The following is a 14,479-nucleotide window of genomic DNA, read 5'->3' on the forward strand; positions in this document are numbered from 1 at the left end:
ATACACAAAAACACAAGGACTGAAAGGGCTGCCAGGGAATACACCCCTAGAGGGCCCACTTTCCCTGTAGAAGTCATGCATTTTGCAAACCTTTCTTTTCTTTACAGGATTTTTACATGTCATAGTACTGATGTCATTTATTAAACTAATTTTCACAGAGGCCATATCTTTAATTAGGAGGTCTTGAAAGGCAACCAAAACGAAATCTGTGCACCAATTTACTCCCACATAAGCTGATATAGTTAAAGAGCACTCTAACAGCACCCCCTTCCTCTGCAAGTACAGTAATAGGGCAGACCTATGCATCTTTACTGAGAAGTAAGCCCCATTGACTTCAATAGGGCATACTCCGATGAGTTGCAGCTGAACAATACACTCCTGTGTGTGTTTATTCAGAAGTAAGTTCCATTTTCTTCATTAGGGCTTATTTCCTAGATTGCAGGCTTAGTCTCATTGTGCATCCCTCTTTTAAGAACATGGTGTTTTTATGTACACTGGTTCCAGTTTTTTAATATAATGAACTTTGAAGGTTTTTGAAGTTGAATTTATATCATGTGAAAGATGCACCAGATATAAAAATACTTTTCTAGAGGGCTTCAACAAATTGGGTTCTCTGCACCTTTTGAAGTTTACCTCACTTTATTGGGTTCTTTTGCAGGTTGACCAAACCTTCACTAGTACTGGGCAGTGTAATTAGTCAAAATGCTTTTTAACAGGAAGTGTGCTGTTGAAATGTGGGGCTGTAAATGGGATGTAATAAGTAGGTCATTAATGTTCAATTTTCCAAATGACTGAGTGAATGTTATTAGGTTTTTGTGGAAACTAGGAATACAATGGCCAGGCACTTATCCATTGATCTTAATAGATGTGTTGCATTCAAGTCCAGAAAGATATGTCAAAATACACTATGAGCAGGTGCTAATGTTGTTAGCTCCTATAATAAGAGTTTCCATCACTGCAATTTCTGTGAGTGTGGTGGCATGTTTTGTTTAAGGGTGTGAATTTAAAGTGCTCTTTTAGAATAACTCTTTCTCTTTTCTTTGCTGTCTAGGTAACAGTTACCAAGGCCACAGCAATTTTGATTTTCCCCACGGGAATCCTGGTGGAACTTCCATGAATGACTTCATGCATGGGCCGCAGTTGTCACACCCTCCAGACCTGCCCAGTAGCATGGCAGCTCTTGACAAACCCCTAAGTCACCCCATGCAGGAGCCTGTAAGTAATATTATGTATCAGATACTACTTCATAACATAATTATATTTTTTTAAAAAAATTATGCCCAACCAACAGTCTTCAAAGTAGCTAATGATAATTTACATTAAAACCACTACAGCAGCATTAAGAGCAACGAGTAATAAATTAAGCAATCATGGATTTCTGAAGAAAACTTGTTTTGAGAATCACCTTCACTTTGCATTTCAACTGCATATGCCAGTTACAGTTTACTGTAAATTTTACTGTAGTGTCAAGATAGAAGGTCATTGAAAAATAATCTGTTTGCTCTTAAGCATTTCTTCTGCGTAAATAGCAGGGCTCCCTAAATGAGGGTTTGTGAGGCACACAAAAGAACCCTACACTGCCTAGAACAGGAGTGGGCAGAAGGTAGATCAGGATCTACTTGTCAATCTCTGAGTGATATGCAGTCAATTGGCAAATGTTTCTGATTCCCAATTGGTTAAGAAAAGCAAAACCAAAAGCAGTCTCTTGTGAGAAAGAAATGTTAGCTCAGTTCTCTTCTGATACTGAACACAAAATCTTAGGCTTGGAAAAGGCTCAGAGGCACCCTGTTTAATTCCAACAGTCCGTCTTTTGTACCTGGCTCTGGTTGGTATATCTTGGGATTCTAGAGAAAAAACAAAGTCCAACTTGCAAGCGTGAACTCTGCCCATCCTTAGTCAGGAAGGCCAGATTCTGAAGATAGATCCATCATGACCTTGCACGATTGGTCTATCAGTATTTATTTATTTATTAGATTTATGTCCTGCCCTTCCTCCCAGTAGGAGCCCAGGGTGGCAAACAAAAGCACTAAAAACACTTTAACACATCATAAAACAGACTTTAGAAAATATTCAACCAAAACATCTGTAAAAACATTTTTAAAGCTTTGAAAACATCTATTTTTTTTTAAAAAAAAAGGTTTAAAAGCATATTAAAAAGCAATTCCAACACAGACGCAGACTGGGATAAGGTCTCTACTTAAAAGGCTTGTTGAAAGAGGAAGGTCTTCAGTAGGCGCCAACAGATAACAGAGATGGTGCCTGTCTAAAATTTAAGGGGAGGGAATTTGAAAGAGTAGGTGCCACTACACTAAAGGTCCATTTCCTGTGTTGTACGGAACGGACCTCCTGATAAGATGGTATCTGCAGGAGGCCCTCACCTGCAGAGTGCAGTGATCAGCTGGGTATATAAGAGATAAGACCGGCTTTCAGGTATCCTGGTCCCAAGCTCTATAGGACTTTGTACACCAAAACTAGAATCTTGAACTTAGCCCGGTAGCTAATAGGCAGCCAGTGCAATTCTTTCAGCAGCGTGGTGACAACCTCAAGGGGAGTCCCACACAGAGTGCATTACAGTAATCTAGCCTGAAGTTTACCAGTGCATGGACAACAGTGGTCAGGCTATCCGGTCCAGCTGTCTTACCAGCTGAAACTGGTAAAAGGTGTTCCTAGCCACAGAGGTCACCTAGGCCTCTAGCGACAAAGATGGATCCAGGAGCACCCCCAGACTACGGACCTACTCTTTTAGAGGGAGTACAACCCCATCGAAAGCAGGAACTGACCAATTATCCAAACTCGGGAACCACCAACCCACAGTGTCTCTGTCTTGCTAGGATTCACTCAGTTTATTGGCCCTCATCCAGCCCACCACCAAGTCCAAGCAGCGGTCCAGGGCTTGCACAGCCTCTTCTGATTTATTTATTTATTTAAAATATTTCTATCCCGCCCTTCAACCCTATAATAGGGCACTCAGGGCGACTTACAAAAATAAAATCAGACATGTACATAATAAAATTGTAAGCAGTAAAATCACAAAAACATTAAAATACATAAAATACAATTAAAATACATAAAATACTATATATATATATACATACACACACACACACACATATATATACACACATATATATAGGGATTGATACTAAAGGAACTACTAAAGTAAAATTTAACGTAGAAGACATAAAATCATAAAACCAGTGTCAGGCTCTACCTTCAGTCCCTCCCAAAGGCTCTCCGGAACAAGATCATTTTCAGAAGTCTCCGGAAAACCAACAGGGAGGGAGCAGAGTGAAGTTCTTGGGGTAGGATATTCCAGATATTACAGAGGAATAGAACTGGGTATTGTCAGGTAATGCTGACACCTCAGCCCAAATCTCCTGATGACCGCTCCCAAGGGCTTCATATAGATGCCATGAGGGACATGATGTTACCCTGCGGCACCCCACAGCACAACTGCCAAGGGGCTGAAAGACAATAATTGTCCAACGCTATTCTCTGAAAATGACCCTTAGGATCGGAAGCACTGTAAAACAGTGCCTCCAGTACTCATCTCATCAAATCGGCCCAGAAGGATACCATGGTCAATGATATCAAAAGCTGCTGAGAGGTCAAGTAAGAGTAACAAGGTCGCACTCCTCCTGTCCTTCTCCCAATAAAGGTCATCCATCAGGGTGACCAAGGCTGATTCAGTCCTATAACCAGAAGTAGAAGAAAACTTGATTTTACTGCTCCACCTTTGTAAAAATGTTCTTTACCCAGTTTTTTGAACTTCCCAGACGACTAACATCTGTACTGGTGGATTAGCTATCAGTGACGTAAATGTGTCCCTCCTGCCCCCACCCCCAGCTCTCCCAGCAGTGGATACTTGGTTCCTGTTTCCTGCCTTGGCTGGTTGGGAAATTGCAGCTGTAGGAAAGTCCATTTGGGGCTATATAGGAATTGGGTATTGGCCCTTGTGTGCCTTCTTTATAAATGATAGTATATACCTTTTGTACTTTTCCCCCTCTGTGTACTGATGTGGGGTCTGTGCAAGGAAAACATCTTATCTGAAGCAGCCTTCAGGCTTCCACAACGCTGCCGGTCATTTATCTGACTGTACAAGAAAAATCAGGGAGCACAGTGCTCTGCTCTTTTGGTGTCCCCAAGAATAAGAGTCAGAGGGATTCATGAAGGAAAATCTCTTCTTGGTGCACTTTTCTGTTGAACTCCCTCTCTGCCCCCCCCCCATCCCCACAGCACAAAGAGTACAGAGAAATGCAATTCATTTGCCTGCTCCTTTGACACTTGCACAGTGACATGGAACCCCATTGGGAAGTCAAAAGGGAAGGGGAAAACAGAAGTGAGCATATAAATCTACCTCACTTTTCCCTCACTGCCTCTCTCCCCATTTCCTGCTTCACATAGGTTGGGGAAAGGGGTCTTTTTTTTTTTTTTTTTTAACTAGCAGGTCATTTGTTGGGAGGGCTTGATCCTCTGCATGTTCCCACACGCAGTAGTGGCCTTCTGGTAAGATTAGTTGCAGACCAAGGCACTATACAATCTACATGAAATTGGCACCCCTGGTTCTTTAATGTTGCCGTCTTAGAGGTGTACGTATATGCAATGGAGCTATTCCCTATGCGCTCTATTAAATCCCTTTGGAAAGCAGAGAACAAAAATGTGACACATACGAGGCTGCATCCTTAGAATATGGTGAAGCATAAGCATGGACTGCTTCTGTCCTACATATCAGCATGAAAGTCTTCGCTTCTGCAATATTTGCTTGTAAGACAAAAAGAACTGGTGTTGAACTGACCAGTATTTTCCCCTTATTTTTATGCGACTAATACACTTAAAATGTTATGTTTTGTTGTTCTGAAAAAATAAATAAAAATAAATGCAAAAAGAACACGGTGAAGCATTGGGTTTCTCTATTGTTTAAACCACCTACTTGGTAAGTTTATGTCCACCCCACTGCTTGAGTTTATTTCCTGCTTGCTTGTCACCAAGCATGGTGTATCAAAGCAGGGAGTTAGCATGGTCACCTGCTTGTTGCTCTAAGGATGCAGATCTCAGTTTTGGTATCTCATTTCTAACAATCTTTTTTGCTTATTCATTTGTTGGAGGAACCAAGTGGTCCATCTTAGTGCCTAGTCTTTGAAAACAGTTGGGGTGCCCTAAATGAGTAAATGCCAAAAGTGATATCCATCTGATAGATAACTGAATTACTTCTTCCCAGAGGGAATTAGAAGGTTGACCTCTCTTGGCATATGCCATAGATGGAATATAGACTGTAGTGATGAGTTACTTAAAATGTGAGAATTATTACTTGGATGTTCTGATAGTTTTAAAACAACTGTCTATTATAACCAATTAAAATAATTGCATACTATGTAAGTGTATTTTTAAATTAATAAATCTACCTTGTTGTGGAACTTTGCACTCTTTCTGTTCGTTTGCATTGTGCTCATGCTATGTTTTTGCATATTTGTATCAGCTGAATGTAAGGGTCATCCTTTAAAAATATTCATGCACTTAATTTTCTTCATGGTGCTGAAGTCAGTTTGCAAGGAATGCTCTGGCATTAAAGGGGGGCCTGTAGAAAAGGAAGAAAAAATGTGTTTCACTAAGACACAGGCAAAACAGCTTTTTATACCTCCATGCACATGTCTCTGTGTGTATGTGTAGTCCAGTAGCAATATTTGGAGGGAATTTTTATTTTTATGAGAAGTACAAGAAATGCCATGTTTCAGTTTCTACATCTTTATTGGCTTAACTTGTATTTGCTGTAGAAACTTTTCAGAAGAGCTGCTTCTCTGATAGGGATGCCTTTTTGCCTAGATGTTATGAAATACGACCCACAGATCAGTTTGTCACCCAAACGAAATGTGCAGAAAGTCACATTCATGTTCCATCTTTTCAGCTGTCATTGCAGGAGCAGGATAAAGAGAATCTGGATCCCCTACCAAGCTGAACTGCCACCTTTTATCCCATACATTTTCTTTTTTTACAACTTAATGTTGTCTTATAAATTATGAGGATTCATGAGCCAGCAGATTGATTCCTGTGCATCCTTTTTCACTGATGGCAGATGCCTGCCCAAGTCTATGATTTTGCAATACAAGTTTCACATTAACGATAAAATAAATTCAGAGTGAAAAAATTTAACTTTCCTCCCCGCCTGCCATTTTTGGAGCTTTGTACCTTGTAGCCTCACTTTTCCTTTCCTGCTTCTTTCCTCCTCCGCAGATCCCTCATCCCGGCAGCACTGATCAGTCCCATAGTTCCATGCAGCAAGGTTTGCACGTACCTCATCCCAGCAGCCAGTCAGGGCAGCCATTACATCACAGCGGTCCTCCTACCCAGCAGTCCCGGCAGCCACCACAGGCCACTTCTAGCAACCATCCACACAATGATCTGGCCTTTAACCCCTCCTCAGCCTTAGAAGGTCAGGCTGGTGGGCAGGGAACATCTGATATGCCGGAGCCTTCGCTGGATGTAAGTTTGTGTCATTCTGCCATCTGCTTGCTTTAGAATATGCTTTGACTTTCGGAAGGAATTAAAAAAACAAGGGAACAGCTTCCATGGCACATGTCCTCATGTTATGCATTGTTTCTTCATAGAGCTGGCGATGCAGACCCAGGCCTTGCTGAGAAAAGCCTTTCCATTTTAAGCAGCTCCATGTCATGCAAATAGTTTATTTTCCCTGACAGGGTGCGTTGGCAAGGGCCAAGTGTTTCTCGGGAGATTTAAATTTAATTTTTGTCAGGGGAGGAGGAGTGACAACAAAAGGAAAGAAAGGGAGGGAGAGGCAAAGGTAATTCAATATTTTTTTTAAGTAACTTTATAGATCAGGGGTGCCTAATCCTTAGCCTGGCGGCCTACTCCAGCCCCCAAGCATTTTTTCTTGGCTACGTAAGGCCCCACTGCTTTATGGTGATTACCCCTTCCTCATCAGCCCTCCATACCATGTCCCACATGGTTTAGGAGGACCACCAGTCCTCTGGAGAGGCTTTCCAAGGGGTGCTGGTGGGTGCAGGGGAGGAAGGGAGAAGAAACTTCCATTGCCTGAACTTTCTCAAGTTAACTTATCTTGGGATCCAAGCTAAGAGTTTTAACATGTTTGTTAGCTAACTCTTACAGCGTATATGAGAGGAGTATCAAAAAAGCTAAAATCTGAGCCGCCTTAAACAAACACACTAATAAATAATTATTTAGATGTCATCAGTCTTGATTTTCAAATAGAATGGGATATATACCAACCAGTCATTAAAAAGCTAAAGGTCTGAGTGTTAAAAGATTCTTCTTCTGAACAGACGTAAAATGTTGAAATCTGTGGCTGATTAGCTGAGTTTGGGAGCAGACTTTTGTAGATTCTGTTTTTAAATGTGCTTCATTTCTGAATGGGAACAAGTAAGCGGTTCCCTCTCCCTTGTTGGCTAATGTTTGATGACTGTAATGCTTGCTACCCAGTTGCCCTGTAGTGCAGCACCTAATGACAAAAAACATGCATTTGCCTCCTAGAAAGAGGAGATGCAATTTAGTCCACAAGGAAACCATTCCTTCTATTGTTATATTGTAAGATGGGACAAATTAATCTGCAGGCAAAGAATGAACATGTTTTGCAAAAAAGAAACCATGGAGGAGAAGCAGCCCTGTATGCAAGAGGCTTTGTAGAAAAACATTTCAGAATGTATCGGGTGAGGAGAATTCTCATCAATGAAAGGGTTTCATTACACACAGTAACCCACATGGGCCTATCACTGTATCGGGTTACATTATACTTTTCCAAGCATAGTTATTGGTCACTTGGGTGTCCTGAGAACAAGTGAGGTGATCTGTGTAGGTTATGACAGCTATCCAGTTACACCCTCTGTGGCCCTGCCCAAAGAGAAAGCTTTGAATGATAATTTCAAGACTTTTTGAATCACTGGCAAGTCAGTTAAAACATTTTCATTCAGCAGGTATCTAAATTTACATCTGTTCGTGTGCCTCAGGAATATTGTAAGGCATAGTACAGATGATTCACAACCAACACATTCTAGCTAAATTGGATGCAGCCACGTCAGGGAGTATTGATTCTGTTCTCATTGTATTAAGTAATTGTTTACTGATTGTAGAATTTAAACTTTTCCAAAATAGCACCCAAAGGATAAACAAACCATTTCTAAATTTTCAACAAGCTAAACCATTGAAGCCCTTTCAGTTGGCTAGCACATGAACACCATATTTATGCATAGCAATATAGGTATGTGTATGATTATCATTACATAATAATCAGCACATGGTTTCACACTTTCTCCTAAGAAGTATCATAGCTGAAAATAGCATGCAGAATATTTATTATTCTGTATAGAGCATCCTATATATACTACTTTCTGAAATGGTGATAGTTCATCAGCCAGGAAATAAATTACTGCCCTAGCATGCCATTTACAGAATGTGCTACATATTATCTGCTTACGTATTTGTCATATTTCTTTACTTGTTGCATTTTTAACCTGCTCTTTAGCTGAAAAGGCTCTGAGTGGCTTACAAAAATATGACTGCAATTAAAAATTGGCCATAATATTTTGATACTGCTGTACCACCTTATCTTGGCTTTCTGCCGCACACTTGAGTATTACCATCTAAACTAGATTTTCCCCCAGTATGCAGTTTTGTGTATGTGTAGGGATTTTTTCTGTGCCAGGAAGGGGGCTGCTACGAAAAGCATTTCCATGTGGCAGCTCTCGGAGCAGGAGTCCATAACGTTTGTACGTCTCTTTCCACATGCAGTACTTCTCTTATATGGAAGGTCTCCATGCAGTCCTAGAGTGGAAATTCTTCCTGTAATTGGGCTGGCTATCAAGTATAAAGCATGCTTTTTCTAGACCCATCAAGAAAACTTTCAGATGCATTTTGAGGGCTATATCCTCCAACAAACATGGAACTTTGAACTTACCACTTGCCAACTGCTTCACCCCATTATATTATTACCTTCAAAATTTCCTGTCTTTCTTTTCCAGCTTCTTCCAGAACTCACGAATCCAGATGAGCTACTTTCATACTTAGATCCTCCTGACTTACCAAGCAATAGCAATGATGACCTTCTTTCTCTTTTTGAGAACAACTGAAGCCTTCTGTGTTTTGTCCCCAACACCTCTCGCTTGTTTTGACACATCTGTAGCTTCACAGTGAGGAATCCCAAACCACCTTTTTTTCATGAGGACAAACTCACCACGTAAACATATAGTGCACACTCCCTGCTTACTTCATCTCAGAACTGCTTGAGTCAAGCTTCATTACCTGTGGTGGGGAAAAGCAAGAGGACAATAAGGTGGTGACCTCATAGAGTACCACTCTACATCACAGATCATTTGTGCCGCTGCGGAAAACCTCACTTGTTAATTCTACAGAGAGATAAGTGTTTTGGGATATGCATAGTGAGATGTAGCCCAGTAGAAACCAGTCTTGGCAAAGGAAGACAAGCAAGAAAGGCAACAGAACTATTCTAAGTGACCCATTTCAGAATGTCCTTCCAGCTGGTGTTCTTCCATTAGCTTCTCCCCCCTCCCCGCCCAATGCTGTATTGTCTGTTCCACTGTGTCTCTTCCTGCCTACCCTCCCTCCGCCCTCAGTCAGTCTGTACATTTCTGTCAGACAGAAGGACAGCATTTATTTGGCAGCACATTCAGACTAGCCAAACAAACTCAGAAACATGAAACAAATACCAAAAAGCACAAAAGAATCAATAAAGGTGTCACAAGTAGGATAAAAATCCAAAATGCATCAAAGGGAGGCATCTTTCTTAATCAGTGGTTTCTCCATTGTGGAAGAGTAGTGTGAATCTCCAGGATGTGGCAAGCGTGTTTTTCTCAATTGTAGCAATCTTTTTTATTCTTCTTCTTGGCGGGGTTACTACTTTGCTCTGACACAGGTACTTGGATACCTTGTTTTTTTCTACCCTTCTCTTTTCTTCTTCTTCTTAAGAGAGCTAGTTTCAAATTGCTGCCTTTTGTGATAATAAAGTAGCCAGCTATTAAAGAGGGGTGGAGCCCATACTATATTCATATATGAAATGGGAAAAGAGAAAAACTATAAAATGTTCATCTGTCACCATGAGCTTTTTTTTGTAACCTGTGTGGTTAGATCATTGCTCAGTTCCTGTCAAGAAAATGTGGCAAAGGTGTGTGTGTGTGGGGGAAAGCTCTTGCTTCGAAGGGGGGAGGGGAAAAATGCTCACACAATTGTTTCAAATTATTGGCTTGAAAGAGGCATTTGCAATAGGAGAGTCACACACCTCTCATGATTTGTGTTTTCCAAATTGTGTTGTGTGGATCAGCCTTTTTGTTTGCTTTTTTGGGGATCTCTTGTATCATTTAGCTGCCAGGACCTTTTCCACTTTTTAAAAATATATATTTCCAAGGATAATGAGCACGAGAAAAATAAGTCACTCACCATAGTAGTGCATACTCTCGTGCCACTATGCTTCCGTGGTATTTGTGCTGCTCATGTGGTTGCTTCCCTCCTGCATGAGCTTCCAGTCGCCTCTGGGCCCATTTCTGTGCTCTCTGTTGTTCTCTCTTTATAAATTATGTATAGTACGTGTGTGTTAAAGACGTGCCTGTGTGCCAACTCTGCCCTTGCGGGCCAACATTTCATCATCTGCCTACTGTGTACAGAATATTGCTTTTTTTGTGAATAAATACACCTTGATTGCTTCGTTCTCTATCCAGAATCTAATCAAATATTTCCGTATTTGATTCAGCAGTAGGCTTTCGATTTTGAGCCAGATGGAACTCCTGCGTGTTGGTTTGTGTGTAAGCTCCACCCACCTCGCCCTCTGTGAATGGCATGAGATGTGCATTCCATTCTGAATTTGCTCTGTTCACCAAAGTCATGCTTGTAAATTGTTTGAGCATCTGTTCTTAGCATCTCCTACTGCTGCTGTATTTGCATCTTGTTGTTATATATATATATATATATATTAGTCCACAGCACCTTGCTGTAGATATTATAGGAAATGGCAGTTTTAGTTCCTCAATTATTTTCCAGTAGGAGTGTTGAATTTGTAAACATTTTATGTAGAGATGTTCCTACATTTGCATTTTCTCTTCCACCCTTTTATTTAGTTTTTTTCTTTTTTCTTCTCAGAAGAAGTGCTGTTCATTATGCAAAACCAATTATTTTAATAATTGCTGTTGTAAATATGTTTTGTGAATATTTTAGTATTGTCTTTGATTATAATATTCAACATCTTCATGATCTGGTTATACATGTATTTTTTAAATACATAGTTGGAGGGGGTCTTTTCTTTTTATAAAGGGTTCTTGGACTAAGGGAGCATTAATTTTTCCTTTTGATAAATTAGCCCTGTTAGTTTTTCAAACAAATGCAATACATCTGGCCAGTGTCCTGAGATGCCCTGCAAAGAAATTGTTATGAACAAGGAAAAGTGACTTGTCTTAACCTAAATCACTGTAGACTTCTGCTCTGTAGACAAAGAAGCTGCTTTTAAGGCTTTCACTTCTGTCCCTCTGAAAATGATGGCCTATGCATAAAGAGGGAAGAGCAGTACAGAATATACTTTCTTATCCTATATATACATTGTAAAAGATCTCTGCTTTTGGACACCTGGTGCCACAATTATTCTATGGTGGCACAACTGAGATGGGACACCACTGTGACACTGACGTCTAGAGCTTCCTTCCATTAGAAATGCATTTTGTTTTTTGTTTACTGTAACAGGTTTCTCCTGTATTTTTCTGCAACATTTACATAACTATTGACATCATTTGCATGAGCAGCTATGATGGAGTTGACTTTGTATTGTTCCATTCTTAGCTTTTTTTAAAGCCTCAACACACACAACCTATGAGCTCTAAATGTAATGCAGCACACTACTTATAGCCATGTATAGTAGCCCACCAGTAGGGCTGTTTATCCAAAAAGGGAAATTGTCCACTGAATACCAGCTGCTGGGAATCACAAGTGGGGAGAGGGCTTTTGTGCTCATGCCCTGCTTGTGGGCTTGCCTTGGGCATCTGGTTGGTCACTGTGAGAACAGAATGCTGGATTAGATGAGCCGTTGGCCTGATCCAGCAGGTTCTTCTTATGTTCATATGTCAAGTACCTGGTAGGCTACAATATGGGGCTGGTAGCCTGCATTCAGTTTGATGGGTCACGTTGTGCAGGCCTGTGTTAAGCCATATACTGTGTTTTGCTTCTTCCGCTTCTGTTACTGATTTTATAGCACTGTTCCTCTACAGTTGAATAAGCATGTAGCTAAACTAGTTCCTTGAAATTGTTTTTTTTTTTCTGTTTAACTGGAAACAACCATTTCAAAATCAGATGTATTGAAGACTAGTATTTGCTGATGGCAATCATATATATCATATAAGAAAGTTCCTGTTGAGGCATAAGAAGAGAATCACCTGAGACAAACACATTTGGTATAAAGCTATCCATCATTTGATGACATCTTTTCTCTAGTAACAATTAAATGTACATTTTGACAGCTGCAGATTTCTTCTGTATGGATTAGGTCTGTAGAAAGACACACCAATTGACTAAGCACAAGGGCTACCTGAGCTGTGTTTGTAAATGGATAAAAGCAGCTGCTGAGATCCAACCATGTACTTGCTTCATATTTTATCAAAGGGCATATTTATCAAAGAGGTCACCTTTGTGAAGTCAGCCCCAAATGCCCCCAACATCCTCTCTCTCTCTCTCTCTCTCCCCCCCCACACATACACACAAACAAACTCATCAGCATCTTATTAAATTACTGGGACTTTTTTAGCATAGACAAAATTTAAAAAGCTTAATTTTTAATCTGTTCATGCCATCATATTAGAATGTGGAGAAAACCTATTAAATAACAGTGCAATCCTATGCATGTCTACTCAGAAGCAAAACTCACTGAGTTCAGTGGCCCAGGTAAGTGGTTATAGGGTTGCTTATTAAATCTGTAATCCTATACACACTTCACTGGGAATAAGCCCTAGTGAATGCTTCTGAGTAGACATACGTAAAATTGTGTTGTCAATTAGTTGTTTTGTGTTGAAGGGCAAAATTACATCACCAAAGTATTTTTTTTTAATATCTTGTTTCAGGGGCATTTTTAAAAATTGTTTCCCTATAGACATCCACCTGGAAAAGAACCCGCAGAGATTTATAGTTCTACTGCCAAGACATTATTATTGTTGTTATTATTATTATTATTATTATAGGATTATGAAAACACACTAATGTCTGCAGTGGAGACTCCAGGGACATCTGTACATATGTAAATGGCAAATAGAGACATGTTAACAGAAATGCATTCATTTTCCTTGGAATGTGCATTGTTTTTATTTCAGAGGAGAAAAAAATAAAGCTTGGAGATCCATCTTATGTGGAAAATGAATCCTGTTTGTTAGCGTTTGTGAAGTCTCCACATTTGTTTCCCTTCTTGTAATATACTCTGGCTCCTTTGTGAAAAGAATTTTTGTTGCATTTTTTTGTTTTCCCTTCATGTAATAATTAGCTTAAGTGTACTAGTCTTATCACCTGTGTATTTTTAGGGTGCTACAAAAATAATGAAGAAAATAAGGGGATTAAATAATAAAAAAGATTGTAACCAAATTCATACTTTGTACAATTTTTTGATATTGTGGCCAGAGGAGAATTTTAAAAGAAGTACAATCTGAATTAACATGCAAAAATGACCATTGTCTTTGTTTGTACATTGTATGTACAGTACAATGCAATCATTTCATACTTTGAAACTGGTCAGAAAAAAATAATTGTGATTTTTAGTCTTGGAAAAACTGTATGTAGTTAGATGATGTGACAACCTAATATTTATCTAATAAATATGTATTCAAATGAAACCTGTATATTAGGTGTTCATGTGGTTATTTTGTATTTAAAAAGATCAGATTGACAATTGCTAGACATTTATATAATTTCTTGTAACACTGAAAGTACTCTTGTTTTGCTCATGTTATTTTTTTTCCTAAATAAATTTGGAAAATGATGGACTAGTGGGCAGCTGTTTTGTAAATCTGAACTTTCCACTTGCTGCTTTTTTTCTTTTCTTAATGTTGAAAGGTCCTGGAATTCATTAACTGGTATTTAGAATACTGCTTGGAATCTGTCAGAGATGCATCTGTTATGTGCATATTGGTGAATTTACGTGATAAGTACCAAAGGAGGCTATGGGAAGGATTTGCTTGCAGGAAGCAAAGCTGGTCCCAGACTTCAGGGGGCCCTCAGCATGGTCTGGCCAATGGGCCCTGCCACTACCAATTCTTTTATTTGCAACAGCAGCAGCGGCACTAATTATTTGCTCACTTAACATGCTCAGTCCTCAGACTGTTTTAGAATTGTTTTTTTTCTAAGAACCTTCTTCATTCCCCCACCCAAAAAATATTTTGTATACTTTTGGAGACCTCTGGATTCTTCCAGACATGCTGATATCTCCCTCTTGTGTATGGATAGTGTCATTTTGGCTAAATAAGGACTAGCATCTCAG

The 14,479-nt window shown here is 39.7% G+C and overlaps 1 protein-coding gene across 23 annotated transcripts in view; it reads left to right on the forward strand.

The window, feature by feature from the left end:
• Positions 1 to 13,892, forward strand: part of ZMIZ1 (zinc finger MIZ-type containing 1) — a 621,029-nt gene extending 607,137 nt beyond the window's left edge. For 22 of the 23 annotated variants that reach the window (XM_061634913.1, XM_061634912.1, XM_061634907.1 and 19 more), the window contains 3 exons: positions 1,052 to 1,215; positions 6,229 to 6,477; positions 8,988 to 13,892. In XM_061634913.1, coding sequence (XP_061490897.1) covers positions 1,052 to 1,215; positions 6,229 to 6,477; positions 8,988 to 9,095 — 521 coding nt within the window. In that variant the 3' untranslated portion in view covers positions 9,096 to 13,892. Of the gene's footprint in view, positions 1 to 1,051; positions 1,216 to 6,228; positions 6,478 to 8,987 lie in introns of those variants that run through there. The other variant, XM_061634925.1, reaches the window with a different exon arrangement.
• Positions 13,893 to 14,479: the final 587 nt, after the last annotated feature.

This window comes from Rhineura floridana, chromosome 7 (genome assembly GCF_030035675.1).
Source record: "Rhineura floridana isolate rRhiFlo1 chromosome 7, rRhiFlo1.hap2, whole genome shotgun sequence".
Taxonomy (NCBI): domain Eukaryota; kingdom Metazoa; phylum Chordata; class Lepidosauria; order Squamata; family Rhineuridae; genus Rhineura; species Rhineura floridana.